We start from the raw sequence: 22,669 nt of genomic DNA, 5'->3' as shown, positions 1-22,669 counted from the left end.
GCCTCATGGTGTGGGATCTTACATCTTGACTCGGCCCAGTCGTGCCAGCGGCTCCGTGGTGTGTGCTGGGTCCAGCCTGATTGAACTGTTATAGGTCGGAAGGGGACCCAAATGCAGCACACTTAGGCAGTCAGACAGTCGGTAATGACATTTATTTACGGACAGTTCAAGGCAAACACCATGGAACAAACTCTTGCCCGGGGCAGAGACAGAGCAGACAGGTCGGGGAGCAGGCAGGATCTGTTGGGGGCCGAAGGCTGGGTCGATCACCGGGCAGAGACAGAGCAGACAGGTCTTGGATAGGCGGGGCCAATACCGGGGATTCCGGTGGATGACATTGAACAATCTGGCGATGAGTGCATGGTGGAGAGAAGTATATATACCGGACTGATGAGTGCTCTGCTGCAGCTGCGGTGAACAGGTGAGTGGAGTTGAGCTGATGAGGAGGGAGTGGCCGGCAGGACGGGGTAGGTGCAGGAGAGCAGGCAGGAATAGAGAAGGAGGGGGAGATCATGACAAATATCTTTATCACCATCTGCTCCAAAAAATATATACATGGACTGGCCCTAAAACTACGAAAATAATAATGATAACAATAATAATAATGCAATAATTGTAATGTGCTATATTACAACCAATGTTTTTCTTTTTTTGTCATTTGACTTCCGAGCATTGACAAACTGACTTACTGGAACTTTCTCTTGTGAAATATTTGCTTCATCCTCGTTTGACCCTCAGAAGCTCCTCCCACTGGAGCCAAGTCTGCAGCTGTGCACGTTGTATTTGTTCAAACTTGACAACAAAATATTGAGAAACACAACAAGAAGTTCTTATGATTAAGTTCTGATATCATGTGGTCGTCAGTAATAATATACAATCTGCAATCTATGAATTCTCGTGTATTAAAAATGACTAAGACATTATGCCAGTGGTTGCTGACCAAAGTGACTATGAATCTGATAAAGTTGAATCTAATCGAATGTAGTTTGGAATCAAACAAGCAGTGACACTGAACAGAGTTTGCAGAGGCCCGTCTGTTGAGGATCACTAGTCCAGGTCAAGGGCTCCTGAAATGGTTCAGTCCAAGAACCTGTATATATATCAGAAAGTCCACAACGCACGACAGACTTCAGAACCTGCAACGGACAGTAAGTTATTGTTTTTCTAATGGCTGTAAAAATGTGAAAGTTGTTTTAAACTGATATATTGTGTTAATGCAGATTAATTATAAGGTTAAAGAAACGTTTGTTGTTGTATAAACTAATATGATGTGACTTTGTGCTTTTCACATTTCCATGTCAGAGGTGACGCAGTAAATCAGTTTATAAAAATATCCTCAAGAACTGGGTGTGGTGTCAATTTCTCATATAATCATGTATTAACATATACTCTGTTTGTGGGAAAGACTGTTTACAAGAAGTAATAATTAGCTGAGCCTGGTGTAGAAATTCAGATAGGGCAAATCTGGTTTACAAGGGTTTAATGAACAGCTGGTTTACTGTCACTTTCACTGCTGACAATATTATCGTTTTAGAATTATTTGGTAGTTATTTTCTGACATTATAATTATTATTTAATCAGGTTTCAAAAGCTGAAAATGGAGTGAAAACATTTTCAAATTCCATTATTTATAAATTTGACATATTTTTGAATGAAATACTTATACTTCTGTTATTTTAAAAATGATTGTTACACTTCCTTTTCTTTCTCTAAACAAAACTATTGATCTACAAAGTTAATGATTCAAACAAATTTATTAATTCCTGAAATGAAATGCTTAAATACAAATTAATGTGTGAGTGTAAAGATCTTCTGCCTCCTCTCACTCTCGTCTCTTTCTTCCGCTTCTCTGCAGCACAGAGTTGAAATGGCCGATCAGAGGAGACGCCCGACACCGTCGCTCACTGTCGTCCTCTGCTTCTCACTGTGGTTCACCTCTGGACAAACAGTTGACTTTAGGTCCTACTTTAACTCCTTTGAGCCAGAATGCATTGAACAGTGTCCAGCAAAGTATTCCACCTCCACGTATGGCGTGCTGTGTTATGATGGCTGTGAAAAGCGAGGTTATTCCTACTACTGGTGCAATTCGCGAATGGGTTGGGATTACTGCTCACCAAGCAACAATGTCGATTACAAAGGCAACGACTGTCGCAATGATCATCCCTGTGGCGATTATGGAGGTGGTTACACCAGCTGTTACTTGGAGAAAGGAGGCTGGAGCAAATGTGCACGAGTGGAGCCAAGAGCAATGATTCATCAAACTATATACCAGAAAGAATGCACTGGAGAATGCCAGTATCACGAGTCCGGGGATTACTTCTGGTGCTATACTGCAATCAACTGGGACTACTGCTCTCCTCTACAAGACCACACCTACAGAGATGAGCCTTGTCACCAAGGCTCAACGTGTGGAACTAATGGCCAAAGTTACAGCTGGTGCTACACATCATACTTTAACTGGGATTACTGTGGAGTCATCAGTCCTGGAGAGTGCATGTATTCCCAGTCAAACCGCCGCAAACGACAAGCTGATAATCCAAATATAATCTGTTACAGGCAGGACGATGACGGCAACAACAACAACAACAACAACAACAACGACAACAACAACAGGAAAGAGCCCCATTTCATAAACAGAGGTGCGGAAGAGAAGATAAAAAAACCCAACAAAAAAACGCGCAATGCAGCCTTAGACTTAATCAACCGATGGGAGAACCAGCACTTGACTGGAAACAGCAAGTCCAAATTGATTAGATCAGATGATCTTCGCATTGACAACCAGGGACTGGCGAATGATGGGCAATGTTACAACCTGCAAATCCAGCTTAACGAGCCACGCGCTCCAAGAGAAAGTACCACTATTGCACAGATCATAGTTCCGCTTGATACTTCAGCTGAGTACATGCGTTTGGCCTTCAGGGAGAGTTTACGGCTCGGGGCAAAAATTGAACTGATAGATGACAACACACCAAGCACCTCATCAAACAACAACAACGACGGCGACAACAACAACAACAAAAAAAACAAAAAAAACAAAAAGTGTTGTCAACGACGTAGAAGGTAATATAACTCAAATGTATTTTGCTAGTGATATTCAGTCAATACCAGATGTTTTATCAGATCACAAGGTTTTTTCCTTTGCTAAATTGTGACAAAGTGTTTTGTTCAGTTACATTAATTAAGATGACTGTACTCTTTATAATAGTAATCTAATAGCATCAACTCATTGTGTATTAGAATGTTCCTTCTGAACAGATTCAGATATAAATGGAATTTCATAGTGATTTTATTTTAGCATATAATGAGCAACTGTTTAGTGAAACAGTTCTTAATACACAAAGCAGAGTATATACAATTCTGTTGAACAGATTCAAATTGTGTGATTGTACTTTGACTCAATGTAATCGTAACTTGACTCAGTGTTACTGTAATTTACTCAATATAATCATAGTTTGACACAATGTAATTGTATTTTGACTCAGTGGCGGACTCATGCTGTTGGAGGGGCAGGGGTGGGTAAAAAAGGGCACCTACTGCATGACATGGGGCCCCACGACGCATCAAAAGCAATAAATGCATCAAGTTTGATGTAATAGTCTTTAATGTAAAAGTGTGCTGCTGGGTGACAGACAGAGAGCTGCCCGCTGAAGTTATGCTTCAAAAACACAAATAGGCTATGTGTCCAGTCTTTGCATTGGCTTTGTATCAATATCCGCATGAATAATTTGCGTCGGGTTCGGTGTGAACGCACGTTTAGAGATCTTTTATTTTGCTATGAGAAGTGTAAAAATATTGTTCGGTTTGTTATGAGTCTATGGCGCGACATATTTGACTAAGGCGGGCCGCCACTGTCTGGTCATGGATGGGAAACCCTGACCTATATGTCACCACATCACATTTTCTCCACTGGAGGGGCACTTCATCATGTTGTCGCACCTGTAGGAGGACCTTGTACAGCACTGGAGAGGGCACCCTTTGGGGCACTGTCATGTAGGGGCGGCATAGAGTGCATTTCATAACGGCACCCTTTTCCATTGGAAGGGCACCCATACAGGGAACATTAGGCCATTGTAAGGGCACCTTACAGGGCACTGCATCACGTTTTCTCCACTAGAAGGGCACTCATTAAGACACGTTATGAAATTTTCTTGCGGTTTAACTCAATGTAATTGTACTTTGGCTCCATGTATGTCCAATGTCAATATGCAAAAATGAAAAAAAAAATAATGCTGAACCAATTTCATTACTCTTTTAATTTTTACAAAAACAATGTGATCAATTAAAGGAGCATTGGCAAACCCAAATCCAATTTGTCCGAAAATTTAATAGTTGGCAAACTTTTTGTATGACTGTGAGTTGGCGCAGTATTCCACGGCCGAATTACGCTTAAAAAAAATGTGCAAACTTATATGAATGTCTTGCAGAAAACTGAAGCAGTGAAAAAATACGTCCTTCAGCGTACAATTGAACGGATATTTTTTTTTAGGTAACGTTTAAAAAATGTGGCGAAAAATACTTTTTTGGGTGATCCCCTCTGCAACATTGTGACTCAAACTTACTATACTTCCATTTCTCCTCAAAACTCTGTTAAATGACATTGGTGATCACCATCTCCATAAGGTCACATTAACTATTCATAAGTAACTCATACAACCCCACTTCAAAGTCACTGAACTGTCCCCTTAATCAGTAGACTCTTAAAATAATTATGTACACAGTCTTGTACCTTTGCCTTTTTTTTTCTTGTTTTCCAGTTTTTGTGCTGAATAAAATGTTTCATGGTAACAATTCATCATGTAGTTTATTGTCTTTGTTCCAGACTTAAAACTCTTTATATAGGGCTTTTATGAAATTTCAATTGAGTAAATGAACGGGAAATTAATACATCATTATTTAAGAGCAAAGGACCTACTCATTACATCAGTCATTGGGAATGCTTTTCTTACGACTTACCGACAGGGGACACTTTATGGTGGCGCACCACTGATTCCATTTCCGGTTTCCGTCTGAAAAATCCAACGTGAACGCGACGTGTTCTGGACGTTTAGTTCAACAACCGTATTCAACATGACGTGGAAACATGGAGACTCACATGGAGGTCGGGTCCACCTCATGGAACTATATTTAACTCGTTCACAGGTGATTATACATATTACATTTCGAGAATAAAGTCGAAATGACGAGAATAAAGTTGAAAAAAAAATTGTGACCCGAAAGCACTTTTCAGCAGCAGCAAACAACCTGATGTTGATGTTTTGCTAGCCAGTTTGCTAAGCTAACGCTATCTGCTTACCAAGTTGTAAAGTTGCGATATTATTATTGATAGACTGAATCTGGAAGAAAAGATGCAGAGACAACGTGTGTTTGCACATGAACGTCAACGTGCGTCCTGACACGACAACGTTCAAGTACAAAAAACCGTTAATGAATTTTGAGAGTCGTGCAATTAGCGAAGCTAGTGTTAGTTAACGTGGATGTGTGAAAGCTGAACTGGAACCACGTCACGGACATTTAGGGCTATTTTGATTTTAATCTCGACATTTCGACTTTATTTTCGAAATGTTAAAAAAGAAAAAATCTCTACCTCATTAAAAAGAAAAAAATTGAATCTCCCTTTTTTTCCTTATGCCCTAATACTCTTATATAATACACATATGAACACATGGTTATGGCCAATATATTCAAGTTCTTTGAATAAGTTCTTCTTAATATTACACACTGTAGCTTTAAAACAGATTGATATCATACAGACTTGCGGCTTCCACAGGTTCAAATATCATCGTTTCACAAGCTCGTGGTGAGTCTTCATTGGATGGTTAAGAATCAAAATGTCAACGGAGACTATGGACGGGTTTTTCTCTTCCTCTGTGGGCGAGTGGCAACAAGAAACTTGGAAGAAACTACAACTCCCACAGGGCCGTCGCCATCTTGTGCCGGTCTTCACGTGACACGCGGTCACGTGACCGTGCAGACGAGGGGGGCGGGGAAACATGGCGGACGCGGAGGCAGCGAAGTCGCTGAGCGCTCTGCTCCACGGAATCGCCCAAAGTGTTTTCTACAAGAGGAGCGACGTCACCGAGGAGCTGCTGCGGGCCGAGCTGTTCCCCGAGCTGCCGCCGCTCGACTTCCGGGTTCTGCACGACAAGATGAGAGGCGTCGTCAAGGTGAGAGGGGGGTGAGACGGTGAGAGGGTTAGGGGAGAGGGGTCCCGAGGGGGAGAGAGTCCCGAGGGTGAGAGGGTGAGGGGAGAGGGGTCCCGAGGGGAGAGGGGTCCCGAGGGGGAGAGAGTCCCGAGGGTGAGAGGGTGAGGGGAGAGGGGGTGAGAGGGTGTGAGGAGAGGGGGTGAGAGGGTGAGAGGAGAGGGGGTGAGAGGGTGAGAGGAGAGGGGTCCGGAGGGGGAGAGAGTCCCGAGGGTGAGAGGGTGAGAGGAGAGGGGGTGAGAGGGTGAGAGAGTCCCGAGGGTGAGAGGGTGAGGGGTCCGGAGGGGGAGAGGGTGAGAGGAGAGGGGTCCGGAGGGGGTGAGGGGAGAGGGGTCCCGAGGGGGAGAGAGTCCCGAGGGTGAGAGGGTGAGGGGAGAGGGGTCCCGAGGGGAGAGGGGTCCCGAGGGGGAGAGAGTCCCGAGGGTGAGAGGTTGAGAGGAGAGGGGTCCCGAGGGGGAGAGAGTCCCGAGGGTGAGAGGGTGAGAGGAGAGGGGGTGAGAGGGTGTGAGGAGAGGGGGTGAGAGGGTGAGAGGAGAGGGGGTGAGAGGGTGAGAGGAGAGGGGTCCGGAGGGGGAGAGAGTCCCGAGGGTGAGAGGGTGAGAGGAGAGGGGGTGAGAGGGTGAGAGAGTCCCGAGGGTGAGAGTCCCGAGGGTGAGAGGGTGAGAGGAGAGGGGTCCGGAGGGGGAGAGAGTCCCGAGGGTGAGAGGGTGAGAGGAGAGGGGGTGAGAGGGTGAGAGAGTCCCGAGGGTGAGAGTCCCGAGGGTGAGAGGGTGAGAGGAGAGGGGTCCGGAGGGGGAGAGAGTCCCGAGGGTGAGAGGAGAGGGGTCCGGAGGGGGAGAGGGTGAGAGGAGAGGGGTCCGGAGGGGGGGAGAGTCCCGAGGGTGAGAGGAGAGGGGTCCGGAGGGGGGGAGAGTCCCGAGGGTGAGAGGAGAGGGGTCCCGAGGGGGAGAGAGTCCCGAGGGTGAGAGGAGAGGGGTCCCGAGGGGGAGAGAGTCCCGAGGGTGAGAGGAGAGGGGGTGAGAGGGTGAGAGGAGAGGGGTCCGGAGGGGGAGAGAGTCCCGAGGGTGAGAGGGTGAGAGGAGACGGGGTGAGAGGGTGAGAGAGTCCCGAGGGTGAGAGTCAAGAGGGTGAGAGGAGAGGGGTCCGGAGGAGGAGAGAGTCCCGAGGGTGAGAGGAGAGGGGTTCCGAGGGTGAGAGGGTGAGAGGAGAGGGGTCCTGAGGGGGAGAGAGTCCCGAGGGTGAGAGGGTGAGAGGAGAGGGGTCCTGAGGGGGAGAGAGTCCCGAGGGTGAGAGGGTGAGAGGCCGTCACATCTTCATATCGTCATATCGTGTGTGAGTGAGTGAGTGAGTGACACAGACAGTGACACTTTATTCTCACAATAATTCTCGTAATATTATGACAATTTTTCTTGTAAAATTATGACAATTTTTCTTGTAAAATTATGACAATTTTTCTTGTAAAATTATGACAATTTTTCTTGTAAAATTATGACAATTTTTCTTGTAAAATTATGACTTTATTCACATAATAGTTGACTTTATTCTCGTAATAGTATGACTATTTTTTTTGTAACATTATGATTTTTTTCTTGTAATATGACTTTTTTTCTTGTAATATTATGACTATTTTTAAAATATTTTTGACTTTATTCTAATAATATTTTGACTTTATTCTAATAATATTTTGACTTTATTCTCGTAATAGTATGACTTTATTCTCGTAATATTATGACTTTTTCTTGTAATATTATGACTTTTTTTCTTGTAATATGACTATTGTTTTAATATTTTGACTTTATTCCCGTAATAGTATGACTATTTTTCTTGTAATATTATGACTTTTTTCTTGTAATATGACTTTTTTTCTTGTAATATTATGACTATTTTAAAAATATTTTTGACTTTATTCTCATAATATTTTGACTTTATTCTCGTAATAGTATGACTTTATTCTCGTAATATTATGACTTTTTTCTTGTAATATTATGACTTTTTTTCTGGTAATATTATAACTTTTTTAAATATTTTGACTTTATTCTCATAATATTTTGACTTTATTCTCGTAATAGTATGACTATTTTTCTTGTAATATTTTGACTTTTTCCCTTCCATGAGACTTCCCTTTTTTTAGGCGATTTTCAACACCTGACATAAACAAATCAAGAAGCGCTTTTTGCCCACGATATACAAGAAGAGCACCTACAATGAAATACAGTATTAATATGTAAACGTAGACCAAAGGTCTTTTCTTTGTCCTCTTGAGAATGACTCTGAGAAAAGGTTTCTTCTTCATGGACTCATTTAACTGTAGCGCTGATTCTACTCTACGTGTATAGAAACGTGTACGCGTGATTTCAGAACTCCTCATATCTGAACCTCCTCCCCGTCCTCCCCTCAGTCTGTCGCCACGGCGGACATGGACCGGGCCCAGCTGGAGGCGTTCCTCACGGCCCAGACCAGGAAGCAGGGCGGCGGCGGGCTGAGCGCCGAACAGGCCGCCGCCCTCTCTCGCTTCTGGAAGAGCCAGCGTGTGCGGGTGAGGGAGAGCTTGCTGGCTCAGAGCCGCTGGGAGCCCGGGCTCAGGGGCCTCTCCTGGAGGGTGGACCTCCAGGCCGCCGCCAGCCGGGGGCACGCGGCCCACAGCGGCCCGGTGGCCCTGGTGGAGCTGGAGCTGGGCCGAGCCGGACAGGTGAGACCGAGGGAAATTAAGGGCATGACAAATTGATTTTAAATACATATTTTATTTGATGAAAAACTAATAATGGGACATTAAACATTACAACTAGAGCCCGACCTATATGGATTTTGGGGGCCGATGCCGATATTTGGGAGTACAAGATTCCCGATACCGATACATCGGCCGATATATATATATATATATATATATATATATATATATATCTATATCCATCTCTGTCAATGATTCCTAAGATGTCTTTGTCAAACCTGTGTGGCAAAGACATTTAATTGAGGCTTGATATTTTAGTTTTATTTTAATTTAAAATGCAAATACAACCAAATATATATAGACCTTATTATTAACATTAATTTCAAGTAAATGGAAACAAATGCACATTTAAAGGCTCGAACCAGTTGGCCGAACATGTCAGTCGGGTTCTAAACAACCGTTTTCTTATCGGCAGACATGAACGTAGAAACCGAGGTGTCTCATATAAAACTTTAAGAACCTAAATTTAAACTGTATATAAACTTGTTTGTAAACCTCTATATCAATTTAAACTGTAAATAAACCTTTATATAAAGTTATATAAACCGATACATAAGCCTATCAATAAACCCATATATAAACTGTGGATATACCTTTTTAAAAATTTATATATAAAACTATATAGAAACTATTAATAAACCTTTATATAAAGCTATATAAACCAATATATATAAACCTTTTAATACACCTATATATAAACAATATATAACATAGACTTTGTTTAAGCTAAACAGTAAACATAAATCCCGGCACATTTGCACTATTTCCACTGTTAATACTTCATGTAAATTATTTAAATTTTATTATTCTTATTCTCTATATTTTTTTGCAATTTTATATTTTAAAAATGTATTTGTGTATATATTGTATATATATTTTAATGTGTGCTGTGTGAAACGTGCTGCTGCTACACTGGAATTTCCCAGCTTGGGATGAATAAAGTATCTATCTGTCTATTATATAGATCGGTTCATAAATATATATATATATTATGAACCTGTATACAAACTGTAAATAAACTTCCCAGGACTCGGAGTTCGTGTGTCTGGAGTTTGACGAAGCCAAAGTCAACGAGATGTTGAAGAAGATGGCCGACATCCAAGAGAGCATGGACCGGCTCGTCCAGCACACCTAGAGCCTGGTGTCACCGCCGTGTGGTGACGTGACCGCACTGCGACCACCGGCGGTGAACCACCTCGTCGTCACGCCAACGGCAGTTAGCGTTGAGATCCTCCCTGACGTCTTGTCTCTGGACGAGGGGAGAGGAGCTTGACAGGAAGTGTGGCATTCCTGTCGGACAGTGTGTGTGTGTGTGTGTGTGTGTGTGTGTGTGTGTGTGTGTGTGTGTGTGTGTGTGTGTGTGTGTGTGTGTGTGTGTGTGACATATTCACAGTTGTCGTTCTTGATGTGGATGGAACTTCAGTGATGTTAGTAAAGTCTCCGCAGGAGGATAAATCACTTTCACTGAGGTCATAAAGTCATTGGGAGTTTATAGTTAATGTTGATTCATCATGACAAATGGTCAGATGGAATGATATGAATTCATGAATGTAAATGTTCTTCCCCCCCAATATAATAAAATGAAACTTTATGACCAATTTTCTTGACACGGTTGTAAACGTCACGCAAGGAAAGCAGATGTGCATCATCGGAGTAGAATGAAAATAGTTCTAAAGTCATAATCATCAGACGTAAGTAAATTATTCTTCAAAGACAATTTTCTTGCAAAAAGAAATTATTTCTGTCTTTTAAATCACTTGGTTCTGGCCTGTTGGGTTTACGAACAGGAGTAACCATCACGTACAACAGAATATAAACCTTTATTTAAAACTATATTAACCATATATAAAAGTTATATAAAACTTTATGAACCTATATACAAAGTCGTTTGTAAACCTATATAAAACTGTCAATAACCCTTCATATAAAGCTATATAAACCGATATATAAGCCTGTTAATAAACATGAACTGGATTTAAACTGGATATAAAACTAAATAAAACTTGTATTTACAGTATAAAAACTGTAAATAAACCTTTATATAAACCTGTTAATAAACCTGAATATAAACTATATAAATCGGTTTATAAACATATATACAAACTGTATATAAACTTTATGAACATGCATTTATGTATACAAACTTTGATGGGAGATTAGACATTATCAATTCTGTCATTGATTCTTTCTGTCTGAAAAAGTACAAAGTTTTTTCAAGTATCATCATTATCATTATTATTATTATTACAAATTCACATAGTGTAAATAAGCAGCTCTGTATATATATATATATATATATATATATATATATATATATATATATATATATATGTGTGTATATATATATATATATATTTGATATTTGTTTCATAGTTTCCTGGAGCTGAAGGGTCGAATGTGAAATACCACAGTGACCTCTGCTGGACAAATGTGAGACTAACAGCCAGCGAGGGGAAGGTCAATCATCAGACTGATGAATCCCACCTGCTTCACCACCACACACACACACACACACACACTCTCTCTCTCTCTCTCTCACACACACACACACACTCTCTCTCTCACACACCCTCACCTTGTTCAACTGAGAAAGACTCGGTGGTGAAAAAGAAAGAAAGAAAGAAAAAGATAAAAGAAAAGAAAATGCCAGGCAAGAACAGCTTCAATTCAAAAAGTGTGCTGCTCATATTTCTGCTCATCTTCGCTCCGTGTTGGAGACGCAGCGCTGCACAGGTGAGCTCCCTCGTCCCTGAGCGACCAGCTCGTCCTGGGGCTTCGTGTCACATGTCAACCTGTGTTGCTTGTCTCTGCTCGCAGGTGAACACAGGAGACGCACACCGACCTCCAGGTGAGACTTTGGATTCCAAAGGTAAATGTGTGTTTGTCCTCTTACACGTGCGTCTGAGCAGCGAGTGTCAGGTTCAGGCGAGTGTTCCCAAACCTCTTCGACCACCACCACCTGTCCCAGGATCAGATTTTTATTTTTATTTTATTTAGAAAAGTGAGACACAAGAGATGAGACATGCAGGGTGGGCTGCAGCAACGACCGGGACACCTGAGATGCAGACAAACAGAAAGATGATGAATTCAAATAAGTAACACATTAAGTATGATGGGCCGTGTGGGACAATATTGGTGTAGGCCCGGTCTGGGCTGCGACAGTCGAGGTGAAGACGGATGTCAGATAATAGTAACATTGTCCAGGATTACTTGTGTGATTGTGTCGTTAAGACATGGCATTTTCAAAAATCCCGATTGAAAAAAATTGAATGGACACTTTCTCACTGGTATTAATTTAGTTGCTGTTGTAACACTTGTGGACTGAAATATGTTGTTTCTAGTCACCGACAAATTCAGCATCTGCTTTTGTTTTTAAAATTAATGTCTATACAATAGGAACCTGTGGACTAGGAGACGAACAACGTGCTGTTGGTTTTTGACTTTTTCCCTCCGCAGAGGAGAATGTGTGTTCACCCTGTTTGTTTAAGATGATGTACATTTAAAAGCGAATCCGGTTGAAGGGGGGCGGATCCATGAATTCCCCCCGATACCCCACTTTCTTGGCGGAGCGAATCACTTCTCGTGTTTTAATGGGATTTGTTGACAGTGAAATGAAAGAAGTACGTTTCACTGGATTAGAAAATCAAAGTCCAGCTGCTTTCAGACACGCACTGAAGTCCGGACACTGTCCGGGACTTCTCCCGAAGGGGCCGAATGTGAGAATGCAAATGTTGCTCCGGAACTTTTCCTGCAGAAGAATATCTGGAAGATTGTCGGCGAGCGAGTGGACGTGTTGATGTTCTCCAGTGGTGGTCGTCACGTCCTGCAGCTCCCACGGTCGCTAAGGACGTTCCGGAAATGTTCCTGTTGGTGTGAACACGTCTGACTCGGACTAACAAAGTTCAAGCGGAGGTCGTGAAGAGTGTGACTTTGGAAATTAGTTGCTTGAATTGTGTCAAAAACGAACTCCTAACAGTCGAGCAGGTTGAGTCTCTTCAAGTTGGTTTTCATTCTCTGCTCAAATGAACTGAAACTTGTGGAAACTTAAAATAATTTGGAACCCGTGACGATGTTTGTCGCGTTAACACGTTTGCCCGCTGCGTTGCTTCCTCAGACGGAGGTGACGACGACGCCTTCTTTGCCCTGCGCAGCTGCCACCAGCTGCTGCGCGGCGACAGCGGTGAGTTCTTCTCGCCGGACTACTTGTGCTCCAACCCGTCGCTGTGGTGCAACTGGACCGTCCAGGTGGACCCCGGCAAGAGGATCCACCTCTACCTGGAGGACTTGACCCCCGACGACGTCTGCCACCTCAAACAGGACCAGGTCCACGTGGACGAGCCCGCCGGCCGCTTCGGCGTTCACAAGGTCCTGCAGAAGTGCTGGCGGGAGGCCAAGTTCACCACCTCCACCAACGCTCTGACCGTGGTGCTGCTGATCGGCGGCTGGCCCGACTCGCCCTACAGGGGCTTCTATGGCCGCTACCAGGCGTTTGGACCGCCAGTGATTTACAACCCGCAGGAAGTCTTCGCGGCGAGAGACGAGAAGTCGGAACCACCTCTCGGCCCGATGGAAGTCACAGAGTTTGGACCAGTCACGAATGGTGGTCATTATCAACCGTCTCTGGCGAACTTTGATCCGATGTATGATTATGATGATCAACGTTCAGCCTTGACGCCCGAGGACGCAGCAGACGCCGAGGTGGGTGAACGCCAACACTCGCTGTGTGAAAGGTCGCTCGAGGCCGATGTGTGATCGATTAAGCTTTTGATTGACAGATGTCTAGGTGTCATATCTGTTAAGCTCATTGTCTTTCGTCTCTTTGTCCGGACTTGTTTTCTGCTGCAGCGATAAATCTCATCATCGTCGTGTTTTCTCAGGTGGGTGAAAACCTCCAACCACACTCGGGGAACTACAGTCACATCTACCCGCTCTCAGCTGTACCCACGGCGCCAGTGTCCACGGAGGGGACGTCCCGATCGGGAAGGGACGCCGCTCACACCGCTTCGAGCCGCGCAGACTCCACCGTCGACGCCTCCGATCACGAGCTGGAACCCGCCGATCGAAGGAACGTTGAAGACGCATCAACCCATCCAGACGATGCTGCTGTTGGAGAGGATGACGGCGGTACGCACAGCCGGTCAGAAGAGGAAGAGCTCGCCGCTGGTTCAGAACAAGCAGCAGATGGCGCCGAGATCGGACCTGAGGCCGGCGAGGAGTCGGACCAGCCTCCCTCCGCCCCTGAGGGACCAGAACCAGGAGAGACTGAACCGACTCATTCTCACCCCAACGTGGTGGAGCCGCTGTCGGACCACCGAGGAAACCGTGAGTCACAGAAACCGTTCGATGTTTGAATCGTTGCGTCGCTTCTGCTTCACTCGACGAAAACCTGAAGTTCAGAGATCAGGTGAATTTTAAACTGATTTTGAACCTGAGCTTTATTTTCCTATTGCGAGACTTTTAGTGGTGGAAGTATTGACATTTGCTTCAATAAAGTTACCCCACAATATCACACACAACGACTTGATTGGTCCAGAGGTAGACCAGCAAACTCTGTTTGGGTAAAATCACAGTTTTTGTCAATGGAGTTTTGGTGGATTCGATCAGAGCGAAATCAGAACAAAAGTCACTGTAAGATTCGTATCATAATGTAGTTATGAAGATGGACGACATGGCTCCTCTGAAGTGAAGCCAAAACCTGATCGCCCCCTGGTGTCAGGCTGCAGTGCAGGTCATAAGCCCCGCCCCCTCCATGTCAGCAGATGGGACATGTAGACGAAGTCGTTCTTCACGTGTTCATGTTTCTGATCACTTTGCTTTTCATCAGTTATTTGATGATATAAAAAGGCTGAGACGTTGTGATTGACAGCTGACACTGACTCACGATTGGTCCGGAGCCTGTACGTGGCGGCGCCTGAATCGGAGAGGTCAAAAGTCACTTTAGATAAAACCTCTCAGTTGTTTTTTTACCTTATCCACTGTTCAGAAATCCCAGATCTGCTTTGCTCCACATTCTCTTTTTCAACATCACTTTGAATCTGATTTTGTTTTCTTCTCACAGTCAATATTAGAAATCACTCTGAAACGCCACATCTTCCTGGTGGTGAGTATTTCACAAGAATATCTCTCTGACATATCACATGTATGTTCTCTCTCTGACATATCACATGTATGTTCTCTCTCTGACATATCACATGTATGTTCTCTCTCTGACACATCACATGTATGTTCTCTCTCTGACACATCACATGTATGTTCTCTCTCTGACGGACCACACGTATGTTCTCTCTCTGACGGACCACACGTATGTTCTCTCTCTGACGGACCACACGTATGTTCTCTCTCTGACGGACCACACGTATGTTCTCTCTCTGACGGACCACACGTATGTTCTCTCTCTGACGGACCACACGTATGTTCTCTCTCTGACAGATCACATGTTTGAAGTGGCAGTGGAGGTGAACTTCAGTCAGGACGTGGAGGAGTCCTGGGACGACCTGGCCACGTCACTGCTGCTCTCGGTCAAAGCTCTGGTATGTTGATGAAAGCGAAGCAGAGACATGAAAGCGGCGTCACGTGGAGTTTTCCTAAAGGGGATTGTGAGAAACGGCGGCGAAGGCCAACGTGGCGGCTCTCACTTAACCCTGCTGTCTCTGTGTAGATCAGTGCGCGACTGGAGGCTCTGCACACGCCGCTGGCCCTGTCGCCCAAAAGAATAAAGAGGTCGGTACACAACGACATGTTCTGCTTTTTCAGGTTAGGTTTTTTGTTTATGGAAAAGTTCTGCAAACTATAAAAAGCCCAAAGTCGGTGTTGAAGGCAGAAAACGCTCCTGAAACGGATTTGGTGCAGATCCCAAAAAAATATCAGGATCTAGTGGATGTAAATGTGTTTTCATCCGGAGTCTGTTGCACCTTGGCGGAGGTCTGATCTCTACTGTGTGTGTGCGTGTGCAGGTTGAATGCAGGAGTGCTGTTCATCCTCTGGTTGCAGACCGGACCCGGGCCTGGAAGTCAGCAGGTGCACAGTTTCGTCCACGCCGCCATCCAGAGCCTCATCGCCACGGCCGTGGGCCTCGGAGGGGTCCACAGGAGGGCCGTCATCGTCTCCGTGTCGACTGCAGGTACGAGCAGAGCTCCAAACCACTCGTGTCCATCACCTGTCGGTGGCTGGCGTCAACACTATGACATCGACTCCGAGCCGGGGAACATGTGATCTCAGGCTTACAATTTGACGTTACGCCTGCTCCTTTGTGAGGAGAATTCTTAATAGCAGTTGGTGCAGCCGGCCCCGAAGAGACGGGCAGCATGAATGAAATGAAATCCGATGTGACGCGGTCGTGTCAACATGGAGCAGAAGCTCAGAGGAAAGTTTCCCAACATCTGATGGAAACCAGAGCAAAGACAGAGGAACAACAGCCTCAGTGTGGTGTTCCTAATAAAGTGCTTGGTGTGTGTGAAGTACGTCCATGTAGTCATCAAAAAGTGAATCACCGCAGTTGTTCTCTGGCCTCTGTCCCCAGCACCGAGCTGCTGCTCACTGGAAGGTTCCCAGCTCGCGGCCTCAGTTTAAATGTTCTGTGTTTGTGCCAAGAAAGAGTCGAACAGAACCGTCTGTGTGTTCCAGACGTCAACGAGTGTGGGACCCAGCTGGTGCTGTGCGACGCCAACGCCGACTGCGTGAACCGGTTCGGCTCGTACTCGTGCCACTGCAGGCCGGGCTTCCTGGACGAGTCCCGTCTGGGATCGGGAGGAACCATCTGTGTGGACGCGAAGGCTGCAGGTGCACGTGCTCCAAACTGCGTCGCTGCTTCACGTAAGCCGAGAGGAACTTGTGCTGACTTCCTGCTTGTTGTCCACAGGCTGCGGCTCGGGCCTGTCTGTGGAGACCAAAGGCGTCTATGTGCTCTTCTTCCTGCTCAGCTCCCTCATCCTGATGCTGCTGGCGGCGGCCGGCATGCTGTACCGCCGCCACCACCGGGGGGCGTTCCTGGTCCGTTGCCGCAGCGGCAGCATCTGTCCTCCTGACCCCGACAACATCCATCAGCATCACGACGGCTACCCGAGCCCCGCGGACTCCGACATGCCCCCGCCGCCCCCGCCTCCCCGGGCCGCCCCCAGAGACGCCTGGCCCCAGGTGAAGGAGCTCTGTCCGGCAGTGGACCTGCCGCTGCTCCGCTTCAGCCCCCTGGTGCCGTCGGACGGATACCTGGAGCCACGGCAGGGCAGGAAGATGTGATCAGACAGTGGAGTGTCTTGATTTTGTTTCTTTTCACTTTGGGTCCCAATGACTGATTCTGTCGTCCACTGAAAATTAAAGTCACAACAAAACAGTGTTTCCTTTTTGTCTCGGCCTCTCCAGTGATTTGCCCCTTTGCTGAACCATCAACTCAAGCAAGTTACGGACAGGGTGTAGTTTGGTGCCAGTACAGTTGTATGTTCCTTTGAGATCACGGAGGCCTTGTTCACACCCGGTTTCACTGTTACTCGTCTCAAGTGGACGAGTTCCTCCCACCTGTCGAAACCAACTGATGATGTGTGGTCAAGTGGAATGAGTTAAATATAGTTCCACGACCTCCGTGTGCGTCTCCATGTTTCTACGTCGTGTTGAATACGGTTGTTGAACTAAACGCTCCAGAATACGTCGCGTTCACGTCGAATTTTCAGACGCTGCCGGAAATGGAATCAGCGGCGCGCCACCATAAAGTGTCCCCTGTCGGCCGCTCAGTTGGTTGCGGTTTGACACTTTAGCACCAGATGCCGCCAGAAAATTACAAAAATGACACACTGGGGCTTTAAGCTTCGTTCACACCCAACATGACACGAATAATGCGCATGATGAAATTACGTACAAAGTTAACGCGAAGACAAGTTCAAATATTTGAACTCGTGTGACGCGTTTATGCGATAGCCAGTTGGCGTTGAGATCGTCCCTATGTCACCATTTATCAGACGTCCTGACGTATCAGAAATGGAGGATAAGATGATCGTCTCTGTTTGAGCGGCACAAGCTTTTCTGACACGAGCTGCTATTTGTATCGTGAGCGGGCGAAGGAGAGAGGAGCTCAACAGGAAGTGAGCGAGGAAGTTGGACACCAGCTTTAGCCCCAGTTAGCACAACCTGCTTTGTGTGGCTTTTTCCCATCGGCGTTCCTGTCTGACTGTTTTACATTCAACACATTCATGATGACGTGTTTGTTCGTTGGAGGAAGTGGAAGGAAGAGCGGGCGAATATTTGGGGTTTGTGTTTATCCGAGTTATTCACGCAAAGAAGCGCGAATGATCATGTGGCCAAACTCAGTTAGTCTTGCAGCGAAAAGTTCGCTTTGCAGTTCGGTGTGAACAAAGCAAACGCATATCACATGCACGTCCACTGAGCATGCGTTCTGATTGTCAGGATCCATAAATCCCCCTTTTAAATATCTTTTAGACAAGTAGAAACAGGAATATGTCTGATTAGACGGAGCGACTGTCCCGGTCAAGGACACTCGGCCTGTTCATGGATCCGTGACCTCCCGGTTTCAAAGGGGCCACCCAGCACCGCTGTGCGCGGGGAGTGAAGTGTAGTCCGTGCCGGCCCACCCAGTCCGAACCACTTTAATAGGCTTACAGCAGCTAATCCAGGGCGGCGTGCTGTCACATGGGGAGTCTGCTGACCTTACTCCGCTTTATTACAGGGTGCCCGTTTCCCTCAGCTCTTCTCCACGCTCGGAAAACCGATTCTCTGTTTTGCTTCCATCTCGTACTTGCTTTGGGCTTCGCCGGAGAAAGCAAACCTCTGATGTAGATTAATGTTACTGAGGTTTAAAGCTCCGATAAATCTGCCCGGAGCCGGTGAGAGACGTGACATGAAGAGAAACATATTTCTAATAATTGAATTCATCCGGTGGACATGAACGTGACTCCAGTGGGCTGATGGGAGGTTGTGTATTTCCACCCGTGTCCCGTTTGTTTGTCTGTTTCTCAGCGGAATTACACAAAATTACAGATGGATTTCCAGTAAACTTGGTGAAAGGGACACGGACCACGAGGGCACGTGAACCCATTCGCTAAAACACCATGTTGACCCACGGCACAAAGTAGTTAATGATAAACCGTAGTTGAGAATCCGTCAGTGAACTGTGGACTTGTCTGCCCCCTTGTGGTCAAACATTCAATCAGTGCAGCTTTAACTGTGACCTTTATCAGACATAATGAGATGAATAAATCAAAATCCATATTTCAAACACAATGGTTTTATAATGGGTCATGTCTCTCTGCTCATTTTGATGGTTTCGTTTCCCTGTAAGTGACGATATCTAGATAAACTACTGGATTTAATGCCTGCGTCATGAACTACACGCTTAACATTACATTTAACAGACGGTACTTTTGCTGTTCTGCCTCTCTCATGGCCACAAACATGAGCCAATGTGATTGTTGTTTCTGTGTGACGGGGGTCACGTCTCTCCTCTGGACCAGATGTGTTCTCAGCTGCTGCACCTCAAGCTGATCTTGTGTCTGAAGGCGCCTCACGTCCTGCAGGTAGAATTGCCAAGGACGGCATCCCTGGGTGAGGAGGGGGGTGGTGGTCATGGTGGTCGGGGGCCGGGGCGATCCACCCCCCCCTTCACGTCGCGCTCAGCTTCATACCTCTGCTGGCGGCCGGAGGTCGAGGAAGCTGCTCCGCCTCCTCGGCCTCCCTCCAATGAGACACGCTGAGCTGCACCTGCCGGGCAGCATCCTCTTCCCATAATCCCCTGCTCCTGCTCTGCTGTTTTTCTGTGGAGGCTCGTTTGCTGTTGGATCACGACTGTTGGATTGAATGTGATGATTACTGACGTCTCATCACAACAAAGAAAAGTATTAATGTAATGTTATTTACTGAGCGCATCCTGTAACTATTCAGCCACAATATTAAAACCATATTGTGGTGGTGTGTATGATCCCCAGAGGATGAAACCTTTTGATTGTGGTCACCTTACCCTGTTGGTGATGGTGATGAATATCTGTTGGTCACCCTGCCCAACAGATATTTCTCTTTATGTAAAAAGCAGATTTGCATTAAAGGTGCTGTACACTACGTTAAATGCTATCGCTACTTAGCTCAAATTAACATTAGCAGCTGTTTACTAACTAATCCATCAGAATTCTGTTGTGAGTTCTACATCCATCTTCATTATTATACGTTAAATGCTATTGCTACTTAGCTAACATTAGCTAAGGAGGGGCTAACTCTTGTTCTACTGCTTTTGCTTCTATGCATCTACAGAAGTTATCATGCTAACCAGCTGCTAGCACGCATCCCCCCCCCCCCCCACGCTACTTCAACTTTGCTGACACATACTCGGACTCTCCAGAGGATGATCCCTTTGGATTTCATTGATCCCATGACCTTTGTCCCCGTACAAAATAAATCAAGACGATTTATTGACAAAGGTGATCAGACTGCCACTTTCTTTGTGGGGGTCTTAATGAACATTGCAGCCTCTCACACCTCCAGTCTTGTTCTGATGTTCCCGAGCCGACGTGACCTTCAGTCTGACCTTCAGATCACCTCTTTGTCCTCTCGTCTCTGTCAGCGCTCGCAGCAGCGTGTTGCTCGCTGTGAGCAGTCGGAGGCCGCCATGCTGTGCGTTGTGGACCTGAGCAGCAGGAAGGCGATCTGCTCCGTCAGAGCCACATGGACGCGACACAGACCGGAGGACCTGGCTTTCTCACACGCACACACGCACACATGCACACACGCACACATGCACGCACACACGCACACATGCACACACGCACGCACACACACACGCACACACACGCACACACGCACGCACACACACACACGCACACACACACACACGCACGCACACATGCACGCACACACGCACGCACACACACACACGCACACACACACACACACGCACGCACACACGCACGCACACACACACACGCACACACACACATGCACACACGCACGCACGCACACACACACACACACACACGGGGTCTAATGAGCGGTGTGGGTCGTCAACAGGTCTCATTCAGGTTCACATGTTAAGACACGTAGAGTTCCAGGAGCCGTCGTACGGAACAAAAGTAACGGCTGAATGTGTTAGAATGACTCGATAGAACCAAGACGAGGTGTCTTCCTGAAATAGCGCCACGATTACGCGCCATACCTGGTCATCATGGTAACAATAATAAACATTGTTGAGTGTTCTGTATCGTTGCCATGGTTACAATCATAAATACACACCGAAGTCATGGAGTCAAGTGATGGTCACGGTTTGGCTGCGTTTTTCAAAGATTGTTGTTAAAATGAGGACGTCTTTGAGATTGCAGGACATCTGTTGTTATGGTAACAATGATTTTTTGAGTGTATTGTTTCACACAGGAAATGGACAGTGGTGTGCATGTGTGTGTGTGTGTGTGTATGTGTGTGTGTGTTTCCTAATACTTCATCGCCTAATACTAATCAAGTGACCGGGAAGCAGGAAGTGAAGAGACAGGAAATGTTAGTGACATATCAAAAATAAAAGAGGAAATGCAAAAAAAAAGAAATAAAGTAACAAAACTTACTGGATGTTATTGAGAAGTTTAATGAGTTAACTTCACACAGCTACGTACAGGACAGCCATGGTGTGTGTGTGTGTGTGTGTGTGTGTGTCTACGTTGAGCCTGTTCTGACAGAACAGCTGAGGAACGCTGACCTTGCATCTGGAATCAGGATGAGCTGCTCACTAATCCCATCAGTGTTTAATAACCTGATCCTGATGTTATGGAGCTTCATTATATCAGAGGCATCAGACTCTCTCTCATGCTCGTGCTGTGTTGGAATCGGCTCCCCGGCAATTTATTTTTCTATTAGCGGAGCCGTGTGAAGTGTGATCGGGTGGCGGGCCGCGGGGCTGCTCGACCCCGATAAGCGGCCAGCCGAAGATCCTGGTCGACGCGGCGGCAGCAGCTCTCACCTCTGATTGGATGAAGATACGGAGCGGCGGACTGACCGGCGCGGCCCGGAGTCGACCCCTGACATGAGCAAAGCTCACAGCTGAAGGAAAAAACCACGTGGACTCGTGATCCGTTCCTCGTCTCAAATAAAGACACTGAACCCCAAACCCCCCCCGGTGGATGAGCTGGCCCAGGGCCGGATCATGGTCCCCTGAGGACCTGGGGCAGATGTCTTTTGGAGGCCCAGTGGTCGAATCGGTCTTTAAATGCCAAGAGGCCTTCACGTGGTAGCGCAGAGGGGTTTGGGGGGGTGAGGGGGGGCTCTGGCGTTTTTAGTTAAGCCGTCCGAGGCCCCGGGGCACCGGTCCATCATCCAGCCTTGGAGCTGGCAGTGTGTGAATGATGTGTGATAGAGTGGTGCTATTTACAGAAGCGCCATATGAATGTGTGTGTGTGTGTGTGTGTGTGTGTAGCGTGAAGCTCCTTGATTGGTCGCTCAGACAAGAGAAGCTGCATATTAAAAAAAACCATCCCGTTGACCCTCCGGCCTCAGTTAGTGACTCCGCTTGAGCCTCAAACGCCAAAAACAATGAAAAAAAATGTTCTGTATGAGCGACACCTTTATTGTCACGGTGACCATAGACGGGAAAGACTGAGCTCGAGCGCAGCAGCGGTCCGACACGGAGCCCGACCGGGAGCAGCAGTGAGCGGGATCGTCCCACAGGGGGCAGTGCGTCGCCTCGGCCCGCTCCTCCTCGGGCTGGAGGCACTCGTCAGGCACAATGAGAGAAGCATTTATAGTCATATCCCCGTAATAAAGGAGG

The 22,669-nt window shown here is 46.3% G+C and overlaps 3 protein-coding genes across 3 annotated transcripts; all 3 read left to right on the top strand.

The window, feature by feature from the left end:
- Positions 1-813: 813 nt before the first annotated feature.
- Positions 814-4,792, top strand: LOC118313204 (uncharacterized membrane protein DDB_G0293934). The gene is made up of 2 exons (XM_035638537.2): positions 814-1,148; positions 1,856-4,792. Exon 2 carries the CDS (start codon positions 1,868-1,870, stop codon positions 3,062-3,064), a length of 1,197 nt encoding a protein of 398 aa, XP_035494430.2. The 5' UTR covers positions 814-1,148; positions 1,856-1,867; the 3' UTR covers positions 3,065-4,792.
- Positions 4,793-5,960: 1,168 nt separating this feature from the next.
- commd1 (copper metabolism (Murr1) domain containing 1) lies at positions 5,961-10,526 on the top strand. Its single transcript, XM_035638270.2, has 3 exons — positions 5,961-6,164; positions 8,599-8,889; positions 9,956-10,526. Exons 1-3 carry the CDS (start codon positions 5,991-5,993, stop codon positions 10,061-10,063), a joined length of 573 nt encoding a protein of 190 aa, XP_035494163.1. The 5' UTR covers positions 5,961-5,990; the 3' UTR covers positions 10,064-10,526.
- An 898-nt stretch (positions 10,527-11,424) lies between these two features.
- Positions 11,425-17,236, top strand: zgc:66455 (uncharacterized protein LOC393502 homolog). The gene is made up of 10 exons (XM_035637334.2): positions 11,425-11,661; positions 11,746-11,776; positions 13,043-13,626; positions 13,806-14,250; positions 14,987-15,028; positions 15,358-15,458; positions 15,587-15,648; positions 15,882-16,048; positions 16,552-16,707; positions 16,787-17,236. The coding sequence occupies exons 1-10, from the start codon at positions 11,572-11,574 to the stop codon at positions 17,161-17,163; spliced, it is 2,055 nt and encodes a 684-aa protein (XP_035493227.2). The 5' UTR covers positions 11,425-11,571; the 3' UTR covers positions 17,164-17,236.
- The last annotated feature ends 5,433 nt before the right edge of the window (positions 17,237-22,669 follow it).

The sequence above is a fragment of the Scophthalmus maximus genome, chromosome 8 (assembly GCF_022379125.1).
Source record: "Scophthalmus maximus strain ysfricsl-2021 chromosome 8, ASM2237912v1, whole genome shotgun sequence".
Taxonomy (NCBI): Eukaryota; Metazoa; Chordata; class Actinopteri; order Pleuronectiformes; family Scophthalmidae; genus Scophthalmus; species Scophthalmus maximus.
This window is presented reverse-complemented; position numbering and strand designations above follow the sequence as displayed.

Bases quoted from the DNA above. Each gene is read 5' to 3' on its own strand.
- LOC118313204 (XM_035638537.2), top strand. From the start codon at position 1,868: ATGGCCGATCAGAGGAGACGCCCGACACCGTCGCTCACTGTCGTCCTC.
- commd1 (XM_035638270.2), top strand. From the start codon at position 5,991: ATGGCGGACGCGGAGGCAGCGAAGTCGCTGAGCGCTCTGCTCCACGGA. The intron at 6,165-8,598 runs GTGAGAGGGGGG...TCCTCCCCTCAG, and splicing joins AGATGAGAGGCGTCGTCAAG to TCTGTCGCCACGGCGGACAT. The intron at 8,890-9,955 runs GTGAGACCGAGG...TAAACTTCCCAG, and splicing joins AGCTGGGCCGAGCCGGACAG to GACTCGGAGTTCGTGTGTCT.
- zgc:66455 (XM_035637334.2), top strand. From the start codon at position 11,572: ATGCCAGGCAAGAACAGCTTCAATTCAAAAAGTGTGCTGCTCATATTT. The intron at 14,251-14,986 runs GTGAGTCACAGA...TTCTTCTCACAG, and splicing joins GTCGGACCACCGAGGAAACC to TCAATATTAGAAATCACTCT. The intron at 16,708-16,786 runs GTGCACGTGCTC...TGTTGTCCACAG, and splicing joins TGTGGACGCGAAGGCTGCAG to GCTGCGGCTCGGGCCTGTCT.